This window comes from Leuciscus leuciscus (assembly GCF_965113295.1).
Source record: "Leuciscus leuciscus genome assembly, chromosome: 8".
NCBI lineage: Eukaryota > Metazoa > Chordata > Actinopteri > Cypriniformes > Leuciscidae > Leuciscus > Leuciscus leuciscus.
In genome coordinates, this window is record NC_138732.1 from 7,391,413 (window position 1) to 7,416,087 (window position 24,675).

Sequence of the window (24,675 nt, forward strand, 5' to 3'; positions counted from 1 at the left end):
TTTTTAGATAAGCGTTTTGAATGTCGAGAGCCGTTATAACCGCTCTTCTAGCCAATGGTAATTCAGCCTGCCTATAATGACGCATCCGTCTGGATAAACCAATCATAACAATGAGCACACACAGGAGCCAATGAGAATGCTGGAGAGGGCGCACAGCAACCTATGAGAATGATGGAAATGTTGGTGATCTCTCCAGACTGAATAAGTAGGAGCACATCTCATTTTACGACCTCATTGTCGAGGGGTTTGAGTTAGAAGATTTTTGTTTCAGTCATATTTTGGGTTGTTAAGCAAACAAATACGCAAAAATGAGAGAGATTGTGCATTTACAGGCTGGACAGTGCGGCAACCAGATTGGTGCTAAGGTAAGAACTGAATGAATATGTATTATTTATTGTAATATATAACGTAACAAAGTAACGTTACCTTTTGGGGGAAAGCTAATCTTCGCGGCTTTTAGGGTCATGCATTGTTAGTTTAATCGATTACGTTACTATTAATGTTACATATTTCGTATTTTCATTTTGGCTGACTTGTGTTCTGTTTATTACTATTATTATTATTATTATTATTGTTGTTGTTGTTTAATCTAATCTTGTAACAGCTATTTTTGTTTAAATATTTTGTTTAAAAATTTATTACTATTATTATTATTATTATTATTGTTGTTGTTGTTTAATCTAATCTTGTAACAGCTATTTTTGTTTAAATATGGTTTTGGATTAATCTTAACACGCAACAAGTTTTAAAAAAATCTTATTTTTTAGTCCTCAACTAAGAATCGACGAAAAATTACTTCCTTTTTTTTTTTTTCTCTCTTCTTTTTCTTTTTTTTAAAGGACGTTTATTGTATGAAATCTGCTCGATTTGAATGAACTAATGGTGAAACAATGCGTTAGTTTTAGGGTGTTGGCCGCGCCTGACCGGCGTAATGTCCGATGCGCAAGCGAGTCGGTTCTTTGTGTTGATTTGGTAGAGCCGAATCTTTCGAGATTTTGCTCCTATCTGCTCCTATACTAAAGCTGTCAACCACATTTAGGGAGAGTCGTTACGCGACGCAGGCGAATATATTTGAACAAACCGTTCGAACGAGTCGATTCGCTTAGAAGAATCACGTGTCGTAATGTGGCCGGTTGAATCTAGCTCAGAATGGAAAAGTGCGGGAACGCTAATATCATGTTGAAAATACCCCCCTGGCCCCATGCCAAGACCGAATCTGAATAATTCCATCTCGTTGTGCAATATCCAAAGTTTAAAACTCGAGACATTAAGTGCCGTGGTACTACATCGCTGTTACTTTAAGCTCCCGGGTGGTGTAAAATGGCTCCGGTGACTTGGCAAACTCCATTTTAAAAGTGTGGAGCCCATGTAACGGAAAGATCTGGCCATTCAATATTGGATTAACCTAGTTTTAATCGCTTATATTTGCCTTTTATAAACCAATTCCATATCAATGCTTTTGGTCATGGTCTAAGTCTTTAGTCTAACTAAATTGAATGGGTAAAATAATAAATATTTTGTACCTTTTTTGAATCCATCTTATTTCAGTTCTGGGAAGTCATTAGCGACGAGCATGGAATTGACCCAACAGGCAGTTACCATGGCGACAGTGACCTTCAGCTGGACAGAATTAATGTTTATTACAATGAAGCCTCAGGTGAGCAGAAATGAATGCCCGTTGTATTTTTACTTGACAAAGATGTATTAAATGGCATTTGTCCTAAAAGTCTTCTCCTTTTTTTTTTTATAGGTGGAAAGTATGTTCCACGTGCCGTGCTCGTGGATTTGGAGCCTGGTACAATGGACTCCGTGAGGTCTGGTCCATTTGGTCAGATCTTCAGACCAGACAACTTTGTTTTTGGTAAATATTATAAAAAAATAAAATAAAAAGTTTACTACAAATATGCACCCGAGAGCAATGGTTTAGTTGAGACATTTGATTTAGAAAAAAAATATCCTGCACTTGCTCTGAACAAAATTTGAATGGCAAATTGTCACCTGATATGGATCTAGTTTCCTTTTGTGTTGAAGTAACTAAACCCCTATCCATTTGTCACCTGATAGGCCAGAGTGGTGCTGGAAACAACTGGGCTAAGGGCCACTATACCGAAGGAGCTGAGCTGGTTGACTCCGTTTTGGACGTGGTTCGGAAAGAGGCGGAGAGCTGTGACTGTCTGCAGGGCTTCCAGCTCACTCACTCCTTGGGTGGAGGTACAGGGTCTGGTATGGGAACCCTCCTCATTAGCAAAATCCGTGAGGAGTACCCAGACCGTATCATGAACACCTTCAGCGTGGTGCCCTCTCCTAAAGTATCAGACACCGTGGTAGAGCCCTACAATGCCACACTGTCTGTCCATCAGCTGGTGGAAAACACAGACGAGACCTACTGCATCGACAACGAAGCCCTTTATGACATCTGCTTCCGTACTCTCAAACTCACAACACCTACATATGGTGACCTCAACCACCTAGTCTCCGCCACCATGAGCGGTGTCACTACCTGCTTGAGGTTCCCCGGTCAGTTGAACGCAGATCTCCGTAAACTGGCAGTGAACATGGTGCCCTTCCCCCGTCTGCACTTCTTCATGCCAGGCTTCGCTCCTCTGACCAGCAGAGGCAGCCAGCAGTACCGTGCCCTGACCGTTCCCGAACTCACCCAGCAAATGTTCGACGCCAAAAACATGATGGCCGCCTGCGACCCGCGTCACGGCCGCTACCTGACTGTGGCCGCTGTCTTCCGTGGCCGCATGTCCATGAAGGAGGTGGACGAGCAGATGCTCAACGTTCAGAACAAGAACAGCAGCTACTTCGTAGAATGGATCCCCAACAACGTTAAGACCGCCGTCTGCGACATTCCACCTCGTGGTCTCAAAATGGCCGCCACCTTCATCGGCAACAGCACTGCCATCCAGGAGCTTTTCAAGAGAATCTCTGAGCAGTTCACGGCCATGTTCAGGCGCAAGGCTTTCCTGCATTGGTACACGGGAGAGGGCATGGACGAGATGGAGTTCACAGAGGCCGAGAGCAACATGAACGACCTGGTGTCCGAGTACCAGCAGTACCAGGATGCCACCGCTGAGGAGGAAGGAGAGTTTGAGGAGGAGGGTGAAGAGGAGCTTGCTTAAAGTTGACTACTGTTGTTGTGTTGTCCATGTTTTGTTTTTTTTCCCTTTTTTCTAAACTTGTCACCCTTTTATATTTTTTCTTACTGCATATCCTGTCACTTAAAACCTTCAGTTGTTCCTCTTCATGTAAATGTTAATAAAACCAATACAAGAATTTAACTGGTTTAGTGTTTCTCTATTCTTGACAAGGGGAGGTCTTTCAGGTTTAAAGAGATGTGGAAAGGTATTGAATTCTATTAAAGTTGTTTAATTGAGCTCTGAAATGGTCAGGTCTTTGCAGTTATTCTACATGTGAACCACTAGATTTAAGGTTTTGCCCATTTTAACTACCCTGATTAACTTGTGACCACTCAAAAGTGGTTGTAGAAAATTGCTAGTGTTAGTGGTTCTGAACTCAAAGTCTAAATTCCGAGTCCATAGCAATATTTTTTTTTTAGATTAGAACTGAATGTGGGCAGAGAAGATCATTCAAATGGCATCAAGGTGTTTAGTGCAGATTTTAATATATTTTAAACTGGTTTGAGGACATTTCAGAAATATACAGATACATAGACACATCCTGCATGGGTTTAAAAATAAATGCACAAGTATGAGAAGCATTCCATCAGCAATAAGTGCTTATAATTCCCTGATGCATGTTATAAATTCACTAAATGACACCGGTGCATCACGTGACTGGCTGACGTCTGCTCTGAGAGGAAGTGTATAGCCACTGTTCAACCACTTGCATTTGCATTGACACAAAGGTCCATGCCACAATCACAGCTCTGTTCTGTCTCTGAGGCCCTTGGCTACATGATCATTCCTGATCACCTAATCTAACATCAGCACGACAACATGTGATTAGACCACAGTAACAATGGATTCAAATGAGAATAAATAGTAACGTTAAGTGATTAAAGTTTCTCTTTGTCCAGAGTCACGTGGTTATTGCAGGTCACTGGGTTTGTTCTCAAAAAAAAAAAAAAAACCATTATGAGATCTTGTTGTTGAGCTGCCCAGGATAATGCTCAAATTCTTTCTCAGCCTCCTCACTGAATGAATCACCTAGAAACACAAGTAATACAAATTACGTCTACATTTAAAAAAAAAAAACAAGGTAATAAAAAAAAATAATAAGCTTAATTTAGTGCTGATTTAAAATATCAGAATAAGCAAGCATGCCATTTTATTCCCCTCAAATCATGTTTAATAGAATCGGGCAGCTCTGAAGGACCCAGTGAACTGTTGTTCGTCTCACCAAGATGACATTTATGCAACCAGACACGGTTGCCGTCGTATTTGCAGTTGCATCGCATCGCGTTGTTGGTGAAGTCACTCTCAGCTACCTCAAAGTTGGGGTTTATAACGACCTGAAAAAGAGAAAAAAAAATAATGTTTGCATAATTGTAAGCTAACAGCATTTATCAGCAAAGTGTCCAAGTAGTGACAGCAAGATCATTAAAATAAAAGACTGTATTCTGAGCCTTTTGTTAGTTAATCCTAATCCGGGTGGGTCTTTTCCAGTAAAATCCTTCCTCCACCCTCCCTCTGTGTAATTAAGGTTCATTACATCATTAATCAAACCAAATCCTATTACTCTTCTAACCCTCGCATTCCTGGACATCATGGTGAACTGCACGAGATCTGACTAAACTCCACCACTAGAGGGCAGAACTGCAACAGCGCTTTGACAACTATTGACGTGCTGAAAAGCCCAGACAATGGGGTCCTACGGGACCAAAAGTCTGCTCATGTAACTGCTCTGTGCCGTTAGTGTGCTATCTAGCAGATGGAAACACATTTTTAACAAAGTACCAAGGTGTTTTCTCTTTCTGTGACTGTAACCACTAGTGAATACCTGTAGAATGTAGTTTCCTGGTTTAACATCAGTGATGTCAATCCACTGGCAGTCGATATCATGTCTGTACAAGTCCCAGCAGCCCACTGTGATCCCCTGCTCACCAAAGTTAGCACATTCATAGCGCTTTGAAACACCTGCAACAAGGGAAGTGGCACCAGTGTATTTCTGGAGACAAGCCGAAGAACACCTTAAACCAGCCTAGGCCTACTATGAAACCAGTTTTTGTATTCCACTGTGCTGCTTTTCCATTGTTGATTTTTATGCAAACATGCACTAGACAAACGCGTTTGATGCTCATTAAAAGAAGTTAACTTTATTCAACCTTGCTTTTTTTATTATTTCACTATAGATGTCACGTTTTTGCTTTCCACTGGGCTGCGTTTCTATTGTTTTTCTATGTAAACATGCAACATGTGTCTTTGAGCGTTGTCCTGCCGCATGACATGGCATTGTAAAAACATGTTGCTCAAATAAAATAATAATAAATTCCAAACGTGCATGGCGCTCATGCTGCAAATAACGCCACACGCGAACGCTCATCTCACGCATGTTTAAATGGAAAACCAGTGCAGTAAAATGCAAAAACGCATTGTGTGGTATATGAGATATATGTTGACCAACTAAACCAGCCTAAAGGGATAGTTCACACAGTAATGAAAATTCTGTCATTGTTTACTCACAGTTCATGTTTATCCAAACCTGTATGAGTTTCTTCTTCTGTTGAACACAAAGGAAGATATTTTGAAGAACAGTTGTGGGGCACCATTGACGTCAATGGGGCCCATCAACTGTTTGGTTACAAACATTCTTCAAAATATCTTCCTTTGTGTTCAGTAGAAGAAAGAAATTCATACAGGTTTGAAACTACTTGAGGATGAGTAAATGATGAAATAATTTTTATTTTTGGGTGAACTATCCCTTTAAATCAGCTAAGAGCTAAGCTATCTTTGGCTGGTTTAGTGTCTTTAATATTAACTGCTTCAAATCTAAAGTATGTATACAACCCTAGATGTATAGCCTCAAAGTGACAGAGCAGATTTAAAGGATTGGTCACTGAAATGTATCGGTACTGATCCATAAACAGATTTCAATAGTAGACTCACTATACCCAGTAGTCTAGAGACCCCTAGTGGATAAACAACAACCATGGCATGAAAGCTAAAATTTATGACGATTACTATGAAACAAATAATTTATAGCACTGAAATAAAAATGTCCTTGATCTTTGGAAATAAAGGAGTTTATTGTAGCAAAAAAACACCCTGTAACTCAAAACCTCCTGCAAACTAATTTATGAAAACTAAATTGATTATTTCTGTCACACACAAAAAAATAACATCAATAAAGTAAAAACATAAGAAAAGATTAAAAGTTTTGGTGTTAATCATACAGACAAGTCCAGCATCTGACCTTTGACCTCTGTCTTACCTTCATGGCACTCGGTGTCCTCCAGACAGAAGCTCGCTTTATGTCCGTCTGCCACTTTGGTCCCGTTTAGAGACAGCAGGTCATAATAGGTGAAGATATCCATACTATGATAGTGCCTGGAGGTCATAAACACGGTCTTCTGAAGTTTAACAGGGTTAAACCATCCAAAAACCATCATTCAAAAATAACCGGCTAAAATCATTTTAAAAACCATATCAAAGTACCCGTGTATGTGTTGTGCTACAGTACAAACTCATTTAATGTATGAGTCTAAGTCTTTAATTGAATCAGTGTTTTCTTTTTGTATCACAGCTTGGTTTGGCAATCTTACAATAACAAATATTAGCCTTGTTAAGGCGGCAGGAAAAGTCATAGGAATAAGTCAAATAAGAAATTGTAAGAAATTTAGATCATCCGTTATATAAAAAATTTCAACTGTTACCTTCTGGTCGTCGTTTTAGAGTGCCAGGTGGAAGAACAAAACAAATATTGTTAGTGTATTATGTATATCTGTATGTCTGTGTTACCTTCTGCTGCAAAACTAGTTTCCCCTAAGGGGGGCAATAAAAGTATAAACAAACGAACAATAACAGAATTTAAGCTATCCCGAATCCTGTACACTATACTGCATCCTACAAATCTGTCATTTTCATGGGAAAAAAAAGCAAAGATTTAAAAGGGCTTGGAGAGCAGATTCAGTGCTGTAGGCCGGCAGGAGGGAAGTGAAGTCGCAGTGTCTCAGACACTGGCTCCAGTCCCAATCCTTTCAGCAAAAGTACACAACAGGTTTCCTCATCATCATTGTGTCGGACACATACATTGGGAAACCTGATGTCTGCTGGGAAGCTTGCAGTGTAAACACAGACCACCCCCTAAGAGTTAATGGAGACTATTCAAAGCTGCTCTTATTCATAAATCATCTGAAAAAATGCATGGTGTGAGAGCACGTCAAAAGGCTCTACAGCTTCTACACCATTGAATTCAGACTTGAGAGGCTACTTTAAAGGGATAGTCAACACAAAAATAACATTTCTGTCATGTTTTTTCTTCTTCTTTGGTACTCAAATGTATATTCTTTGAAGAAGTAGATCTTGAGCAGTATTTTTGAGCCAGTTCTTTTTGGCGAACAGGTTCATTTGGTTCAAAAATCAATGAAACCCACTGAATTTGGTAAGTGTAAAAATTGTGAAAGTGTTAATTTACAAAATATCTCATTTTGTTTAACAGAATAACATCAAGGAGAGTAAATAGTGACAGTTTTCAATTTGGGGTAAACTATCCCTTTAAGGATGACACAGTGCTGGTTTTACTAGAACAAAAAACAATACAATTGTATTAAATGTATATCTGGCATTTCAATTATTGTTATAGTTTATTTTCCATGGTTTTATCTTTCTTATGGTTGGACCAATCAAGTGATTATAGTGTAACAGAGGCCAGCTAGTAGTCGCTGTGCGAGTAAACCTCACTCCTCTGATCTCAATAGGCTCTCTAGCGACAGATGCAGTCTTTAACCTCCTTGATAGAGTGCCGGAGACCCGGGTTCGAGCCGAGGCCCGCACAGAGCGGGGCGAGTAGGATCCGGGTGGAGGGGTTAAAATATAAATAATTAGTAGCTGTTACAGGGTCATTTAGAAACCTGTTCCAAATGTTGGAGAGCCATATGACAGACCATAAATAACTATTCTACAGGCCCCCAATAAATAGCATATGGAGCAAGCATGACATCTGGCCAAAAAAGTTAATGTTTTTGACCATGTTTTATGAACTTTGGCCAGTAGGTGGCACATCCACCACCGGAGGAAAATATTATTATAATGTTCATTTTATGCAAATATTGTAACTGGTTTGTCACACGCCTATTTGGTCCCCAATGCTTCTCAATAAGAGTGAATATTGTACTCATTTTTAAAATACAATTTTTAGACTTCAATTCATAGACTTCAATGCAGAAAGCACAGAATAAGAACTTTTACAGATGCAATAGTTGTTTAAACATGAAGGAGGAAAAATTGTAACCATGCAGTTGTAATGCAAAATATTAATATTTAAGCACTAAGCCCATGCACTACACTTCAGCTCAGTGTAGTTGAAGGTTATAGCATGACGAACAGAAACCACTGTGAGACTGATATAACCAGCCCTGGATCATGTCGGCACACGTGTTCATTTAAAGCAGAGACTGCCAGCTTGAACTTTCATTCACCCTGTAGGTTGTCCAGGGTCTGAAAGCCTCTGCTCTGGTTTGTAGGAAGAAATTTATATCAGATTATGACTTTTGGAATGTTGTTCAGCCGACATGACCACTAGCGCTCAGTGTTAGTAAAGCCATATGGGTCCTTGGGGATGCAGCTGGATCAGGCTGGAGCAAAAGGAGATTCAGCAAAGCTGCCAGACGCTTAAAAGAAAAACACAGTTGATAGATCTCTGTTCAAACCAAGCAAGCCAACCTATATAATCTATTCATGCATAATTCACTCTTAAGTTCAAGTGGTGCTGTCATGCAAATACACAAATGCAGACACGAATGCTTGGCCAATGCATTGCAACATTAGTTCACTTATCATGCATTCTTGCATTACTGTGGCAGTAAAAAACCTCAGTACTCAAGGGGTGGTAGAATCTTTAAATGTCTAAGGCATTTTCATTGGATGATGACAATTTAACTGAGTTTAACTTGATTGGCAAGAGTGTCTTCAAACTGTTGTCATGATAGTCGACCGGAAAGACTAAACTGACTGTAAAAGAAGACAGTTTTATGGATAATGCCTATTGCAGTGACCCTTGTGGGAATGCTAAGAATTCAATGGCAATAGTCAATGCATTAGCATTAGGCATTATGAACTAACAATGAACATATTTAATGGTGTTCATTAAGTAAGGATCTAAGATTAATAAATGCTGTAAAAAACATTGTTCTTTTTTATTTCAAGCTAGTTATTGAACTAATATTGTTGAGTGTTACTTTTTGTAGGCCAAAACCCAGAAACGAGTTCGCAATTTAGCACTTCTGATTCCATCATCCTGAAGGCAGTGCGGGTGTTTGAATTGGTTTTTTGGTTAAATGCCTGAAATTGAACAAGCTCAAGATATTTTCATGTTTTATTCTACGACATAAAATTCATCAGTAATACCCCCTTTTTTTAAGCTTTTAAAGGCATTTGCTGAAAAATGATTAAATTGGACTACAGAGGTTGTTGGGACATTAAATGTAATTTCACCGTACAGGTTAACTCATCTAATAACTAGTCTACTTTCACTGAAAGTGAGAGGTCATTGAAATCATGCGACCGTGGTGTAGTTCACTAATAGCCTACTTTAGCTTTTTTACTTCTGACGACTGTATTCAGGGTTTTTAAAAAATTCATAAAAGTTGTGTTCATTTGTGAAGATCATGATGAATAAAACATGTAAGAATCATTAACTTTAGTTGGTTTATTTTCTGCAATGACCCAAAAGCCAATGGAAAAATCAGAGGGAACCAGGTTTTTGTTAACTTCCATGTTGGCCAACAAAAATACATCACTCCAGCGCTCTATTTCGTGATGAAATTGAGCCTGCATAGCTATAAGCATTTGCATACTTGCGTAGCGTATATTTTTGGGTCTTAAACACATGCTCCACCTTAAAGAGAGAACATATAGTCTGCGGGCCAGGTATGAGATTTGAAATTTAGCAACAACAAGAGCTCCTCTGTTTACCTATGACATTCGTGCCAAACCCATGAGTGGCGGCCGAGCCGTGGTCTGAAGTCAGCCTTGCCGATGTTGTGTATCTGGGAGGAGAAGCGTAGCAGGCGACGGTGGCCGTATGGCCAGTTGGCTTGAGCAGCTGATTTGGCGAGGCAGTTTTCCTCTGCTGCACAGTACAGCAAGTGCAAGGGTCGGTCCTCGATGTAAACGCTCTGCTCCACCAATGGAGCGTTCAGCACCAGGTCCGAAGCCGCTAGGGATTGTGTGAGAAAGTGAAATGTATTGTTTTAAAACAAAAATATGATGGAATAACCCTTTTTTTTAAACACATGCAAACAAACTTTTCTTTACAGACTTGCATAACACTCACTGTCTGAGCAAATGACGCCAGCGGAGAACTGCGCTCCCGCTCTTTTGCAGCTGATGACAGGATGATGCTGACAGTCGGTCAGAGTCATCTCATCTCCCTTACACTTCACTCCGCTCAGAACCATCTCCGTCACGTTACTGCTGTCCCAGTACCACGTTTCCTTAACACAGGGGAGAGCTCGTCAGTAGATGGCAAATTACTGAACATGGATAAAACAAGAAACACAATACAAAGCATGGTAATGTCAGCATTAGACATTAATTAAATCTGAATCAAACCATATAGCAAAAATAATGGCAAATATTTCCATTGGTCAAACAAACTTTTAGCCATTGGTTGAGTTTTGGTGTTGCTGGTTGCCTTAGTTTGAGCCACAATGTTTCCACTTTCAGTCTATGAATAAATTTCTTATTATTGCGAAAAATTTATCTTCAAAAAAAAAAGTAGAGAAAATTTTATACTGTTGGAAAAATTATATTAATAAATTATTTAAAGGGATATTTCACCACTGGAAAGATGAAGTTGTATTTAAATTGGGTCATTTGTGTAGTAGAAATGTGAAATTATTTTAAAAGTTGGTGCCTTCTAGACTGAGAAAAGCCAGAAAATGTATTTGGGCTCATGTGGATGAAAGACAACTCCCAGAATGCACTTGCTTCGCTGCCCTACGAGGCCACTCCCAAGCCACGCCTACCGGTTACAGAGGGCAGTATCGGAAGAAATTATACAACTAGGCTACTAGTGGACTCGAAACTGAAAAGATGCGGTTTGATCGTGAGATCCCCCTATGGGCGGGTTGAAGACATGCGGAACGAGCTCCTCCTACTGGCTGGAGTCTCTCGCCTCTGGACAAAAAAGCCTCCAATGACGCAAAATGACGATTTTTGCATCATCTGCGGTTTTTTTCCAGACACACAATACAGAAATCTCTAGTCTCAGGGGGACATGAGGGAGGGAAGCACGGTCATTCGAAAACACTACCGGGTTTCTACTGATACAAAGCTTAATGCTAATCGGTGAAGTATCCCTTTAAATATAACTTTAATGTTTCAAGCATGCTGAACACACTTCAATGTTTTAGTAACCTGATCTGGACTATTTTAAAGAAAATACTGACCCCAGACTTAACGGTAGTGCATACTTCACACATGAATAGCTCACATGTCATGTTAATATGGGATTTCATAACCAATCAAGCTGCGATGCTTGATCAGTCAGTCCCATAGCGCCTTGCTTACTCACAGTGATAGCATGCAGGCAGTATCTGAGGCCTAACTGTCTGCACGCCACCATGGCTTCTCTTGTGGTCCATTTGTCACTGCATATAGTTCCCCACCTGGACTTGACCTGAACCTCCTCGCGACCCTCGTGATCCGTCCTTCCCCCCACCATACGGATCTGCAGACAGACCCCCACTGCAAGGGCTTAGCATGCAAACTAGGCTAAATAAAGTGAAGAAGCGAAAAAATTGCCGGCTATGCTAATGCTTGAATTACAAAGTTCTATATCTCATAGTAATGATTTGATTTAGTGGATTATTGTGATCAGTCCCAGAGGCAAAAGAGCAGTGCGTTTTGCTAATAAGTTCATGTATTGCAGGGTTAAGAGGTGTTAGCATTATGCTCTGTTCACACTGTCTTGAACATGTATTGTTATGGTAATCAGTTGAAACCTCTTGAAAATTAATGCACTTACACTGCAAAAAAAAAAAGAGGGTTTTTTTTATTTCTTTTTTTGCAGTGTATTTCAGGGGAGGCGAACCCGTTCGGCATAATGAGTGGCTATATTTTTGTGTGACACCCCAGATTTTCCTACATAATATCAACACAGAAAATGTGGAAAAAGTGCAAAGTTGCCTGGGTTTACTTATTTTTAATGCACTGCAGGTTTCAAACTCTGCAAAAACATACCGACATACCGTCACCACTGCTTAAAAAAAGATCAGATTTCGACCAGACCTGTACTGAGCCCCCAATGGGACAGGGTGATGAAAAATAATGTTAATGCATTTCCTAGCAAAACTTCTGCATTCCCCCAAGAAACTTTGCGTTCGCTCACAAAACTTTTGTGTTCTTTGGGGGCAAATGCAAAGTTTCTCTGGGAATGCAAAACATTTATAACCTCCATGCTATATTCACTTAAACTTAAACTTAAACCCAATGCTATATGGGTTGTAATGGTGATGATGAATAACGGTAATGCCAACATGGTAATGAATTCTGTATGGGAGACAGAAATAATACACTGGTTGTAGTGTGTGAGATACTGTAAATATTGACCTGGTATAATGCAGTGTCGCATTTGTTAATATGTAACCAACTCGGTTGATAGTTGTTTTGTAAAATGGTAAGAAATATGCAGTGTTGTTGTCTATTGTTATTTGGGTTTATGAACAGGGGTGGGAGTCAATAAGCTTGTCTTCTTCCCACTCCTTTTCGAGCTGTAATGTAAATTATTTTGTCTTTTTTTCTTTTTTATTATGTATATATATATTTCTGTTTTTCTTTTCTTTAGCTCGAAATAAAATATTCAAATAAAAAAAACTACTTATCAACTCCATGTCTGTGCCGGTGTTGTATGTTATACAGTGGTTATCTTACTCTCAGGCCACTGCTGGCATGTCCCAACCCCAGCTGTCTGCACACTACCATGGCCTCCCGAGATGTCCATCCGTCCCCACAGATCAAACCCCAGTCCCTCATCTCACTGCCTGTAGAGAGCAGCAGCTCCACCCTCCCCTCCAACCGCGTCCGACCCCCTGTCAGGCGGATCTGCCACAGGTTACAGAGCAAGCATGAGAAAGAATTAAAAGACTTAAGAACCTTGACTTTGATAATTTAAACTTGATAAGCAGTGCTGTTTTAGGGCTGTGAGAACGTGTTCTTACTGCACATTGCATCACCTTTTCGAATAAAAGTGTGCTCATTTTAAGTGATTTTACAGATTTTGGTGGTGCAATGCTTTAGTTTGGATCAGCCCTGAACAGCATTGTTAGTGTCCATACTGAGCTAAGAACATTTTTAACACAATACAAAAACGTTAGTCATAAATGAAGACACTTTGATGAGGGCATCAAAGATTTTCTGTCTGAGGACTTAAAAGTCTGATACATCAGAGACAGTTATGGTTATATTAAATGTTAAACGTTAGATAAAAGCAGATTTGAGGCAGTTTTTTTTTTTCTCTATACACTTCATAGTTTACTTGCTAGAAATAAAATAACAGTAGAATCATCATGTATGTGTCTGACCGTTTTCTCAAAGCCCATGTAGGGAATGTTGCAGATGACGGAGGCGTCCTCCATGTGTTTGCAGTCATCAGCAGTGATGCTCTTATGAGGACAGTCCCACAGGCTCTTCTCATCACCTCGACACTGAACCTCATTCATGTAGATGGGACCCATGCCTGTGGACAAGAGATCATAACAGACGTTGAATGGGATATCTATCTATCTATCTATCTATCTATCTATCTATCTATCTATCTATCTATCTATCTATCTATCTATCTATCTATCTATCATCTAGTGTTGCCCACCTTGGCCCATCCGTGCTCCAGTCAGAGCCTCTTTAGCAGTGCCGAAGCCCAGATCTCTACACACCACGCTGGCGGACTGCAGGTTCCAGCGGTCGTCACACACTGTACCCCACTCACTCCCCTTCAGGACCTCCACACGGCCCTCACCTGCCTTTGCACCGCCCTTCAGACGCACCTGAGCCTGGAGAATGAGAACGAGCATGATCAATGGAAGCCATAATACAGGTGTTCCTTTAATCCTGTTGGTATTACCTCCAGAAATTGTGATTAATGTTAATATGAAATCAGTCCATTGAAAATGAATTACGTTAAAATGAATTAGCTTTATCTAATCACCATTGGATTGAGCTTGACTCTACGTGCTCTGGCCTGTGTGAACAGTGGCCCGGGCACACAGTTGACTACAGCAGCTCCTCCATTGGGACAGGGGGCGCTAGAGTTTGCTTTACTGAACTCCATCGTGCATGCTGAAAGATGAGCCTCATTTCCAGTGCAGGCCACTGAGTGGATCTTGTACACACTCTGGTGACTAAACAGAAACGCAAATGATCAAATGACATACATTGTATCCCTAAACAATAGTAAGAAATTTCAATAATATTCTGTCTCCTCACTCTGCTGAAAGAATAATTACTGCTGTATTTGCAAAATAACAACAATTTATTATGTACCACATACAGTAGGCTTATAATACACCAGAAGACGTCTTTGAATTCTGAACCTTGCAGTGCTCAGACGAGTAAACCCGAATGGAAAGCATGACTGATTTCTTACATTCTATCAGCTTGCTGAGAAATAGTGTCCAGACCAGTGTGAGCAAATACTGCGTACTGATGTTGCTTTTCCACTGAAGGACATTAAAATGTATTTATAGAGTGTACATCTATAGTGTGTATATATATATATTCCCTCAAAATATAATGTCTTATTACTTTCTCCTAACTTTGGGGTGAAATATGACCCAGACATGTTCTTTCGAGAGATTCACCCGTCTAGTGTAGCTCACACTGCAGTATTTGCTTTATGAAAGGCAAGATTTTACAATGGTTCACCTGATTTATGACACGTTCCAGACTCTCACACAGGTGATGACATGACCAGGAGAGGTCTGGTAAGGAGTAATAATACTGTAGTGAGAGATACTTTCCTCTTGTGTGACTTCCCAGCAAAAACTTATGTATGCTATTAAATGACAGAATTAAAAAAATCAAGTAAAATACTGGAGAATATGTACAGAGGCCCCAAAAAGCATTTGGATGCTTAAAAATGTCTGAATGTCATTGCATTAGATATCAAAATATAAAACCAAGTGTCTTATGGCATATGCAAACAATTAATTTAAATTGCAAACAAATGAAAAAGAATACATTTTTGCACAATGATTCTGACATTCAGACATTTTTAGGTGTGACTTTAGTGTCCAAATCCAATTTTTTAAGTTATAAAAACAGGCCTTTTTATTCAATTTCTGGGAAGCACAGACATTCATACAGACAGACATCTGAGAAGTGTAGGATATCATCCACAGTCTTGTAAATGTGCAGAGTGAGCTATTTCTGAAGTGTATCTAGCCAAGCACTTCTGGCACGAACCTGATGTCAATGTCATAATTACAAAGACGAAGAGAAGTACAGTATTTTACCCATTTCCTTTCAGTAAATTATGTCAGAGCTCATGATCATTTAAAAGCCGTGGAAAGGATAAATGGCAGCTTTTTCATCCACCCAAGATTACTTGTGTTTAGTCAGCTTGTAGACTTTAATATTAAGCAACATTAAGTGTAAATTAACTGGCCTTCTGTCAAGAGAAGATATTTCATCAGTCAGACTGATGAACAGCCAGTGGGAGAGTGTTTTTGGAGCTCAACTTCAGCATGCTGAGGACTTGAGCTCATGTCTTAGGAGGTATAAGTCACTCCTTCAGTTTAATACACACACAGAGTGTTGAAATGATAGCCATATTCTCACAATGCACACGTGAATTCTCCTGGCTTGTTTTTCTGTCCAGTCACAGACTGCTTACATTTCACCATCTGCTGTGAATCGGAGTAAGTGTCTGAGTTCAGATGTGGATGACTGTTTCAACACAGATTGAGGAGAGAAGCCATAAAAGCACAGCAAAACAAAGCAATGAAATCACATCGAACCTTCATTATGGCAACATCAAAAACCTGCCGCCACAAGCTGCTGTGTGTGTGGTTGCCAGAGAGTTGCTATGTGGTTTCTAAGGTGTTCAGAATGTATTTAGGGTTACTAGGGTATTCTGCGGGGTTGCAATGGTGTTGTTTGGCGCAAGAACCTTGTCTTGATTAATAAATAGATTTAAGAGAATAAAATTTAATAAAAAATTTAATAAAATGATCAATAAAAGTGAATTTGTGCATGTAAAGAGGTCTACTACTAGAGGCCTTGTGTGTATTTGACAGTTTAAGCGCAATAAAGAGAACTTAGTTCAATACTCAATAAGACGTGAAAGAGAACTTAGTTTAATACTCAATAAGACGTGAAAGAGAACTTAGTTTAAAACTCACAGGACGCACCATCTGACATCCAGATTTCTGTGCGCATGCTTCTGATATGTGCACTCAGAAAACCATCATACGTTTAGACTGATAGGGCTTTAAAACACATGCAGATAATAAACTTTCATGATGATGAAGAACTGCAATGTCGTGTGACCGTGACAACGATAGAGATGATAATCAAAACCAAAACATGTTTTAGTTTTTGGCAAAGTAACCATGCACTGTAAAGGCTCCGCCCTCTTCTTGAAAGCGGGGTGGAGAGCAGCAGCTCATTTGCATTTAAAGAGACATACACAAAAACAGCATGCTTTTCCTTCCACTCAAAAATGATCTGTGGGGTGTGTTGAGCTGAAACTTCACAAACACATTCTGGGGACACCTGAGACTTATATTACATTTTGTAAAAAGGGGCAAAATAGGTCCCCTTTAAAAACTTGTCGCGCTGGAATTTAATTTTGGCTTCTGTAAACATAAAGCCCGCCTTTTTGTATTTGTAACTTTTACAAGTTTTTGTTATCCTAACAACAAACAACAGGATCAATATCAAACATTGGGTAGACAATTTGGACATTTATAATTACTGGGAGGGTGGGGACTTGTCCCTGTAAATGGTGGATACGGCCCTGGTTTGCAGTACAAACGGTGCAGGACCACATCACATTACCATAACATTGATTTACCAATCGCTATAATATTAAATCAGAATGAATCAGAGAGACAAATAACGCCGCAGCTCAGTATGAAATTTCCATCAGGGCCTCACTGATCTGTATTGTACATTTTTCACAGGCACAATGATAAAACTTCCTCATCCCTCACAGTTAAAAACACGTTGGCTGGCAGCCCAGTGGTAACATATGGAATTGATTTCATTTAGCAGGATTTTGTAAACATTCGTCATTACTTAATGTGACAATGCATAACTGCTGCATCCCCCATGACCTCAAAAAACACCGGGTTGTTTCTCTGACAGCTCATATATCCATCAAGATTCGTGTCTATGTGCTCACATTCGCTGCCAGGTTTCATAACAACATATCCTGACTTGCATAAGTGGATTCTTGCAAAAGTCTTTTTGGCCGCAGCATGGCAAGTGTATGATGATCTATAATGATTCATTGGCCAAAGATCATGAAATAGAGACATTTTCCATCTTTTTAAAAGTGCCTGAACACGTGCAGAAACCAGGTATATATTTAATGGTGTATATGAGCTCTTCATTTTGAGTATTTGAGGGAATAATGGAAACTATTTATGTGGTTTTGCAGTAAAAAATTACAAGCAGACATCCAAATACCATTTGAAACAATGAACATTCAATCTTTTGAATGTCTAGATGCTCTGACTGAAACACAAACACTAAAAATAGGTTTCAAATAACATAAACATAAAAATGCACAATAAATTTCCATAAGAATCCAAAATAGTCTAGATCACACAGACAAGTGATCATTTAGAGGAAGGCAGCAAGCCACAAATTAGACAGTCAGCTTCGAGGAATTTGAAACCGACAATCTTGCTTTTAAAATGCTGTTTTGATCACAAAGTTCCTTCATCTGTTGTAAAATACATATTTATTTTGTTTACAGCTATAAAATACCTGATAGTTTGCCTCAGAAACTACTTGGACCACCACATTATATAACAAAATATCTAGCGGTATAAAGTATAATAAAATATAAGTGTATTAAAAAATAAGTGGTATTTAATTTATAAAGAATAAGCACACTTTTCGAGAAAAATATAGCTTTTAAGTGATGAGAAAACAGATACACCATTCAAAATGAAGATTTTAAGAAGCCTGCATCTGATACTACATAGCTAGTAGGCGAAAAACAATATGTGACAAAAAAAGTGTCTGAATTCACAGTACTCATAAAAGAGTAGGCAAAAAGTACTATCCCATGAGGCCACGGGAGAGGATTTATGAATGGAGGTGAAGTGACGCAACTGATGCTGGTAGGTCACATGATTATGACAGCATGTCGAATGTAGTATGTTTGGAATCTTGATTACATTCATAATTCACACATTCAAGGGGTGGTATAATGCCACTTTTTACAAGATGTAAAATAAGTCTCTGATGTCCCCAAAGTGTGTATGTGAAGTTTTAGCTCAAAATACACCACAGATAATTTTTTACAGCATGTTAAAATTGTCCCTTTTTGAGGCTGAGCAAAAACGCGTCGTTTTGGTGTGTCCCTTTAAATGCAAATGAGCTGCTTCTCCCGGCACAGTGGGCGGAGCTTTAGGAGCTTGTGTGTTAGCAGCTCTGATTACCTCACGCAGACAAGCACTAAAATGTCAAACTGTTCTGTCTTTTTATGTTTAAACTGGAGTCGGACAATGATGGAGAGACTCAAGAAGAAGTGACAACATGTAGAATGCAACAGGACGTTTCTGAATGGTTAGTTGATTAATTTATGTTGCTGATGTGGAGTTAACTAATGAACTTTTTTAGTGGTTGCGCTAAAATTGCTTATTCAAAATAAGTACCTACTCAAGAGAGTATGTGATTTCAGACACAGCCATCGAGTGTTGTGCCACTTAGTAGTTGTCAAACATTAGTTGATCATGTTCATTAAAGTAAAAAATGACACCTGTGGTTACTCCTGTGTGAGCTTGAGGAGAACTTACATCATACGTTCACTAAAAATCATTAAAACCAAAGACTTTAGATATACAAACAAAGTGCACTCATGTTATTTATGAATTGGAGAAAGAGCAACGTAATATGGCGGAATAAGTCACGCCTTGAAAAAAATACGCTTTTTGAACACTATTCGAGCATAAGAAACTACATTTATGAGACCGTTTTTGTAAGATTTCATTGGTGATTTCTAATTTGAAATTTCATTGTAAGCTTGGTGAGCAGCTTTGGAGAATTTTACATATTTTCTAATTAAGTGGTGTTCTGAGTGCAGCTTATGTGTCCGAATGCGTTTTGCGGCCACTGTGCGTAAGATGTTAGCCTGGCTGGGAAAACCCAGACAACTTCCGGCAAATTTAGATTTGCTCTGCAAGTAGTCTGGCAAAGAGCTCATTCAAGCCCATTTCTAATCCCTCGAAACGTTGGGGCGGGCTTTACAAGATGGTTTGGTTTTTGGTTTTAGGCCTATCCAATTGCGCCCAGAGGCATTTGAGCGACGTCCGTTGGTGAAGCGCAGCAACTTTTAAATGCATTATTATATTCAAATTGCAAACACATGAGGACAGTCTCCATGAAAGACCCACTGGCAGATGAACGTGCTACTACATTTCTCTCCGAAACGGTAGGAAATGAAATTAGATTTAATAGAGGATTTTAACTGTGACAAGATGATTGACAGGGCAGTTTACGTGACAGGATACACGCGACAGATCCGTCCGATAAAGATGACGAAGTAGTATGTCCCAAAGCTTGCCTACTTTTTTGCTACACATTCAAAAGTAAATACCTTTTCTTCACAAAAAGAGTACATACTTTTATGGCGTAGTGTAACTTAGGCGAATTGGGACGCAGCATATGGCTTTACACGATGACGATCGCTCTGACTGGTTTTAGAGGCATTTGAGCGACGTCCGTTGGTGACGCCCCTTTGGAAATGAGTTATTAATGAAGCTTTGCCAGACCATAACTCAGTTACTACTGAGAATGGTCTGGTTTTAACCAGGCTAGTAAGATGTGTGTGTGAAATACCATCTCAAAATAATTTCAGGTAAGTTCGCCATTTGATAGACAATAGCTGTTTATTCACTAATAGACTACATTTTGTACTAATCATATTGGTCACCTTAAGTTATCAATCGAACATTTGATAAATACTGTTTTTTTGAACAACCATAATTAGTTTGATCCTTGTATCCTTGAAACATGCCCATTACCTGCTTGGCTTCTTGGCCGTAGTTCTCTGGGAAGGGAATCCCATCATGCCACACACCACTCGAGAGTTCTTGGTGGTCCAGCCAGTGTTGCAGATGTGACCCCATCCGTCCTTAAACTTCACCTCTATCACTCCCTCCGTCACAGGCATACGGCCGGCATGGGCACCTGAGAGTGGACGCAGACGAATCTTCTCCATACGGTTTTTATCCACCTGCATCTAAAACAAATGCAACTCTACATCAGGAGAGGTAAATCTGATATTGGGTATATATACTGGTTTCAAGACCAGTTTTATACGTGTTTTTTCAAGTATGTGCATGTCTGTGGTGAAGATAAGTCCAGTACGTCTTTCTGATAGATATAAGCCTTATATTTGTTTAACTAGTCAGCTACAAACTCCAAATTCAATTTCATGCAGGATTTTTAGGAAACGAGTCCGTCTGTTTGGCTCATGCTGGACACGAGTCATCTCACATGAGGGGTTTGGATCACCGTGGTAAGCGGCCAAACCACACCTTCATTGAGCATTGGCTAGAACACAAACTCTCTCCACCATTTACACAAGCACTTCCAAATGTCTGGCCAGCACAGTCCACAAAGTCTGCTGAGCACCTTGCCATGAGACAATCAACTGAAATCTCATACTTAACCTAAGGCTAAACTGCACGGCAAAGTAGCAGCAAACCACATCTATACCAGTTGGCTTTCTCGTGCAATGCATTGTGGAATTTTAACAGAGTTTCAGCCAAAATTTCAGTCCCCATTTAGCCTGGGTTTCCCCATGCTGCCTTGCACGCAGCGCGATTTTATTCACGCTGCTAGGCAGCCTGGATACCATGACCAGATTTTCCCCTCAAAAAGGGAACCAATCACAGAACGGGGAGGGAGCAGCAAGACGATGACGACGTCTATGCGACACACCGAAGCAGTTTGTTTATATCTATGGATCCAACATGGCATCAGACGCGAAGTTACCTTTCGATGCAGCCTTAGATAGTGTTCTGAGTAGTTTAGAACGCAAGTTTATTTCATCTTCTTCCTCGTCGGATTTCTGCCGCTCTACATACGTAATCTGGTATAATTGAAATGATTGGCTATGAGCTACGTACAGGCGCATTTGATAGACATTCGTAGCGCCCAATAAACGGCTCTGGGCATTCGTAAACCACGCCTCAAATACGAGAAAATGAACATGTGGTTCCCAGACCACGTCTCAATGAGAAAGAGGTCTGACGTTAGCCAGGCTAGTCCCCATTAGGAAAAGTTCATAAATCATACTTACTGTTTTTTTGTTTGTTTTTGAAAACACATAATGTTTTAAGGGTTAGGTTTAGGGTTAGGGGATACAATGTAAAGTTTGTACAGTATAAAATCATTATTTCTATGCATAAAACTCAAAAACCCAATGTGTTGTCATAAGTCTACACTATATTTGATAACTGACATTTCAAATCAAATTCAGCTTCAAACAAGCTTGCATTTCTATGAAACATATAGCGAGCACATTATAATTACTTTGGGATGTTCTTTGGGAAGAACATTCTTCTTGTCAATCTGTGTTTTGGAAAACATTTGTACATTTGGATGTGAAATCAGTCATTTGCAACATTCCAGTAAACTCAGACACATCTGATTGTGTGTAGTGAAGCTCAAACAGCAGAGGTTTCCAGAGGTCCGTCTGACACCCACTCGTGTTCTCAGTGTTCTTTCAGCCTTCCGGACAAGAACACGGAGAAACCTGGCACGTATACTGAGCAACGGCACTTCTGCGTGCCCTCAACTCATCCTTCTCTTTTCTTCTCTCCTGTTTTTCAGTCGCTAATTCTCCAAGCTCTTGTATCTCTACATCTGTCTCTCTTTCTCTGGTGTGGTTCCAGGCAGATCATCAGAGATGAATTTACAACTGAGCAAATACTTTGAGTCGGAGCAGAGTGACTCTGGCTGTGGAAACTCATTATGTGGATGAAGGAGAGAGAGAACATGCGGGAGAAGTCAAATGTCAAGTGGAGAGAGAGATGAAAAAGTGAAGAGATAAAAGCAGTCTGCAAACAAGTGATGCAAACTTCAGGGTTGGCCTCATGGTTGGCATCATGCAGCTCTCTATGTAATGGCGTTATTGTTATTTTTCTCTGTTTGCCAGCATTAGTGGCATGGCATTTGATGGAAGTGATCTTTTACCTCAATGATGTTGGATTCTGCAAAGCCCGGAAGTGTCTCGTCTTTACAGACAACCCCTGCGTCCTCTTGGTGCGTGCAGTCGCTGTTCCCCCAGCCTCGGGACACACATTTCTCTATGCTGTTTTCCGTTCCTCCACACATGACATTATCAAGCCAGATTTTACCTGCAGGGACATGGATCTCTAGGTAAGGGTTACGACAGGAGTTTCAGAATCTGGTTATAACTAAGCACGAACGCGACAAACTACAACAGAAATGTCATTTTGCTAATAAGGTTTATTTTGATCTCACCATTGCCTGGTCCGTACTTGGCACTGTGCGACCAGCTTAGTGCCTCCACGAACCCTAGATGATGACATAGAACATGAGCGTTGGCCAAGGTGAAGTCATCATCGCAGATAGTTCCCCACTCTCCACTGTAAAACACTTCCACTCTCCCTTCATTGTGTTTGCGAGGGTATCCGGCCAGACGAAACTTCATTTTTCCATCATGAGATGGAGAGGGGGTCTGGCTGAGACAGGAGGGCAGCCAGGCGGCCCATAGCACCATAGCAATCACCGAATCCCATAATTCACCTCTCAGCATGGCTTGAGCATGTGAGAGATGAAGAGAGTAAGAGAAACTAAAAGAGAGAGTGATATACATGAATTTATTTGGCAGACACTTTTATCCAAAGCAACTTACATTACATTTCAAGGTCCAAATTTACATTCTTATCAGTTCTTGCTTTCCCTGGGAATCGAACCCATGACCTTGGCGTTGCAAGCACCAACGCTCTACTGTTTGAGCTACAGGAAAGCTTTGCAAGGTCTGCATGAAATGATCCTAAAATAAAGAAAAACTCACTTAAAGCTTCAATGTTCCCCGTTTCCATGAAACAGGGCAGGGCTGAAATACTATTAAATTTATAAAATATCATCAGGTTGAGAATTCTCCAAATATCACTCATGTTTAAAGTTATAATGTTATTTTTACTTATAAACAGTGTTGGGTGTAATTCATTACTAAGAAATTAATTACTGTAATTTAATTACTTTTCTTTTCCATTCCCTTGAAAAGGTAAGGAATTACTCCTAATTTTTCAGTAATTTAATTGCACTTACGTAATTGCATTAAATACTGTACTGAACAATTATATATAATATAATTTTATGTCAAAATTTTACATCTAATGATAAAATGTATAGCCTAACCTTCTCCCTTTAAATACTTATGTCAGATCAAGAATCATTTATGCAATTTTATATTATTTATTTGAAAGAATTTAAAAAGCAGTTTCATGTCTGTCCTTGTATTGTTCAACTTGTCAATGTTGATATGGGATTTTATTACTTTATTAGAGTAACTTAACTAACACTGCATGCTTATAAAATTAAAATACGCAATAGTTAACTGTACGTGCACATGAATGACAGAGCATACAGTAGTTAGCTATTTCCAAACTTTGTTGGATTACATTACCAGTTAGATACACTAGCAAATATTCCTCAACATAGTTGAATATCGTCTTAACTTTAATTATTCAATTACAGAGTCGTGTTTAAGATCACAGCACTCATTTATAAAGTCATTCATCTTTGTGTGAAGAATATTTGAAGAATCTGAAGAATTGTTTTCCATTATAAAGAAACTTTTGTGCAATGCAAAGATTCTATGGATATTAAAGTTTCTTCATAGAATAGATACCAATACCTTTATTTTATTTAATTATTTTTTAAAATGTTTATAGTGTCCACCAAAGATATAAAACAAATAAACAAAATGCATTTAAATAAAATGATCTTATAGTGTCCATGCTCCACTTACCTGAATCCAGGAGACAGAAACTTGCACAGGTTTTCTGCTAAGTCAAGTGGTTGTGGGCTCAGGTCAGATCGTATCACAGTTTGATCAGTCACTGGAAGTTTAAAGCATCTGGGTTAATCACAGGACGCTGTTGCTGTCAGCAGAGAGAGAGAGAGAGACAGACAGAGAGCTGGCGGGATGCAGAGGTTGAACTGGAACTGCCGTATATCTGCCCGTTTCACAGGTTTATTAAAGAGGAGGCAGGTCTTATGAAGAGGTCTCTCTCCGAGTCAGTGAATGGAAATGTCCCGTCATCCCGTCACCCCG

The 24,675-nt window shown here is 39.5% G+C and overlaps 2 protein-coding genes across 3 annotated transcripts; one reads left to right on the forward strand and one right to left on the reverse strand.

The window, feature by feature from the left end:
- Positions 1-206: 206 nt before the first annotated feature.
- On the forward strand, positions 207-3,284 carry tubb4b (tubulin, beta 4B class IVb). Its single transcript, XM_082177067.1, has 4 exons — positions 207-365; positions 1,549-1,657; positions 1,751-1,861; positions 2,065-3,284. Exons 1-4 carry the CDS (start codon positions 309-311, stop codon positions 3,123-3,125), a joined length of 1,338 nt encoding a protein of 445 aa, XP_082033193.1. The 5' UTR covers positions 207-308; the 3' UTR covers positions 3,126-3,284.
- On the reverse strand, positions 3,122-24,675 carry loxl3a (lysyl oxidase-like 3a). Of its 2 annotated transcripts, XM_082176986.1 has the most exons (15): positions 24,370-24,675; positions 22,854-23,185; positions 22,563-22,726; positions 20,384-20,601; positions 14,332-14,524; positions 13,996-14,176; positions 13,709-13,863; positions 13,059-13,229; positions 11,701-11,856; positions 10,459-10,618; positions 10,098-10,341; positions 6,397-6,512; positions 4,966-5,102; positions 4,366-4,477; positions 3,122-4,172 (listed from the first exon to the last, which is right to left on the reverse strand). In XM_082176986.1, exons 2-15 carry the CDS (start codon positions 23,146-23,148, stop codon positions 4,099-4,101), a joined length of 2,376 nt encoding a protein of 791 aa, XP_082033112.1. In that variant the 5' UTR covers positions 23,149-23,185; positions 24,370-24,675; the 3' UTR covers positions 3,122-4,098. The 2 variants fall into 2 exon arrangements, with proteins under 2 accessions (XP_082033112.1, XP_082033111.1); XM_082176985.1 differs by lacking the exon at positions 11,701-11,856 and having other exon boundaries at positions 24,370-24,671.

What these genes read in the sequence shown, in the direction of transcription:
- tubb4b (XM_082177067.1), top strand. Translation starts at nt 309, where the DNA reads ATGAGAGAGATTGTGCATTTACAGGCTGGACAGTGCGGCAACCAGATT. An exon ending in TTATTACAATGAAGCCTCAG is followed by an intron (nt 1,658 to 1,750) that starts GTGAGCAGAAAT and finishes TTTTTTTTATAG; the next exon opens with GTGGAAAGTATGTTCCACGT. An exon ending in ACCAGACAACTTTGTTTTTG is followed by an intron (nt 1,862 to 2,064) that starts GTAAATATTATA and finishes GTCACCTGATAG; the next exon opens with GCCAGAGTGGTGCTGGAAAC.
- loxl3a (XM_082176986.1), bottom strand. Translation starts at nt 23,148, where the DNA reads ATGCTGAGAGGTGAATTATGGGATTCGGTGATTGCTATGGTGCTATGG. An exon ending in TGGCGTCATTTGCTCAGACA is followed by an intron (nt 10,342 to 10,458) that starts GTGAGTGTTATG and finishes CACAATCCCTAG; the next exon opens with CGGCTTCGGACCTGGTGCTG. An exon ending in GTTTGGCACGAATGTCATAG is followed by an intron (nt 6,513 to 10,097) that starts GTAAACAGAGGA and finishes TATGACCTCCAG; the next exon opens with GCACTATCATAGTATGGATA.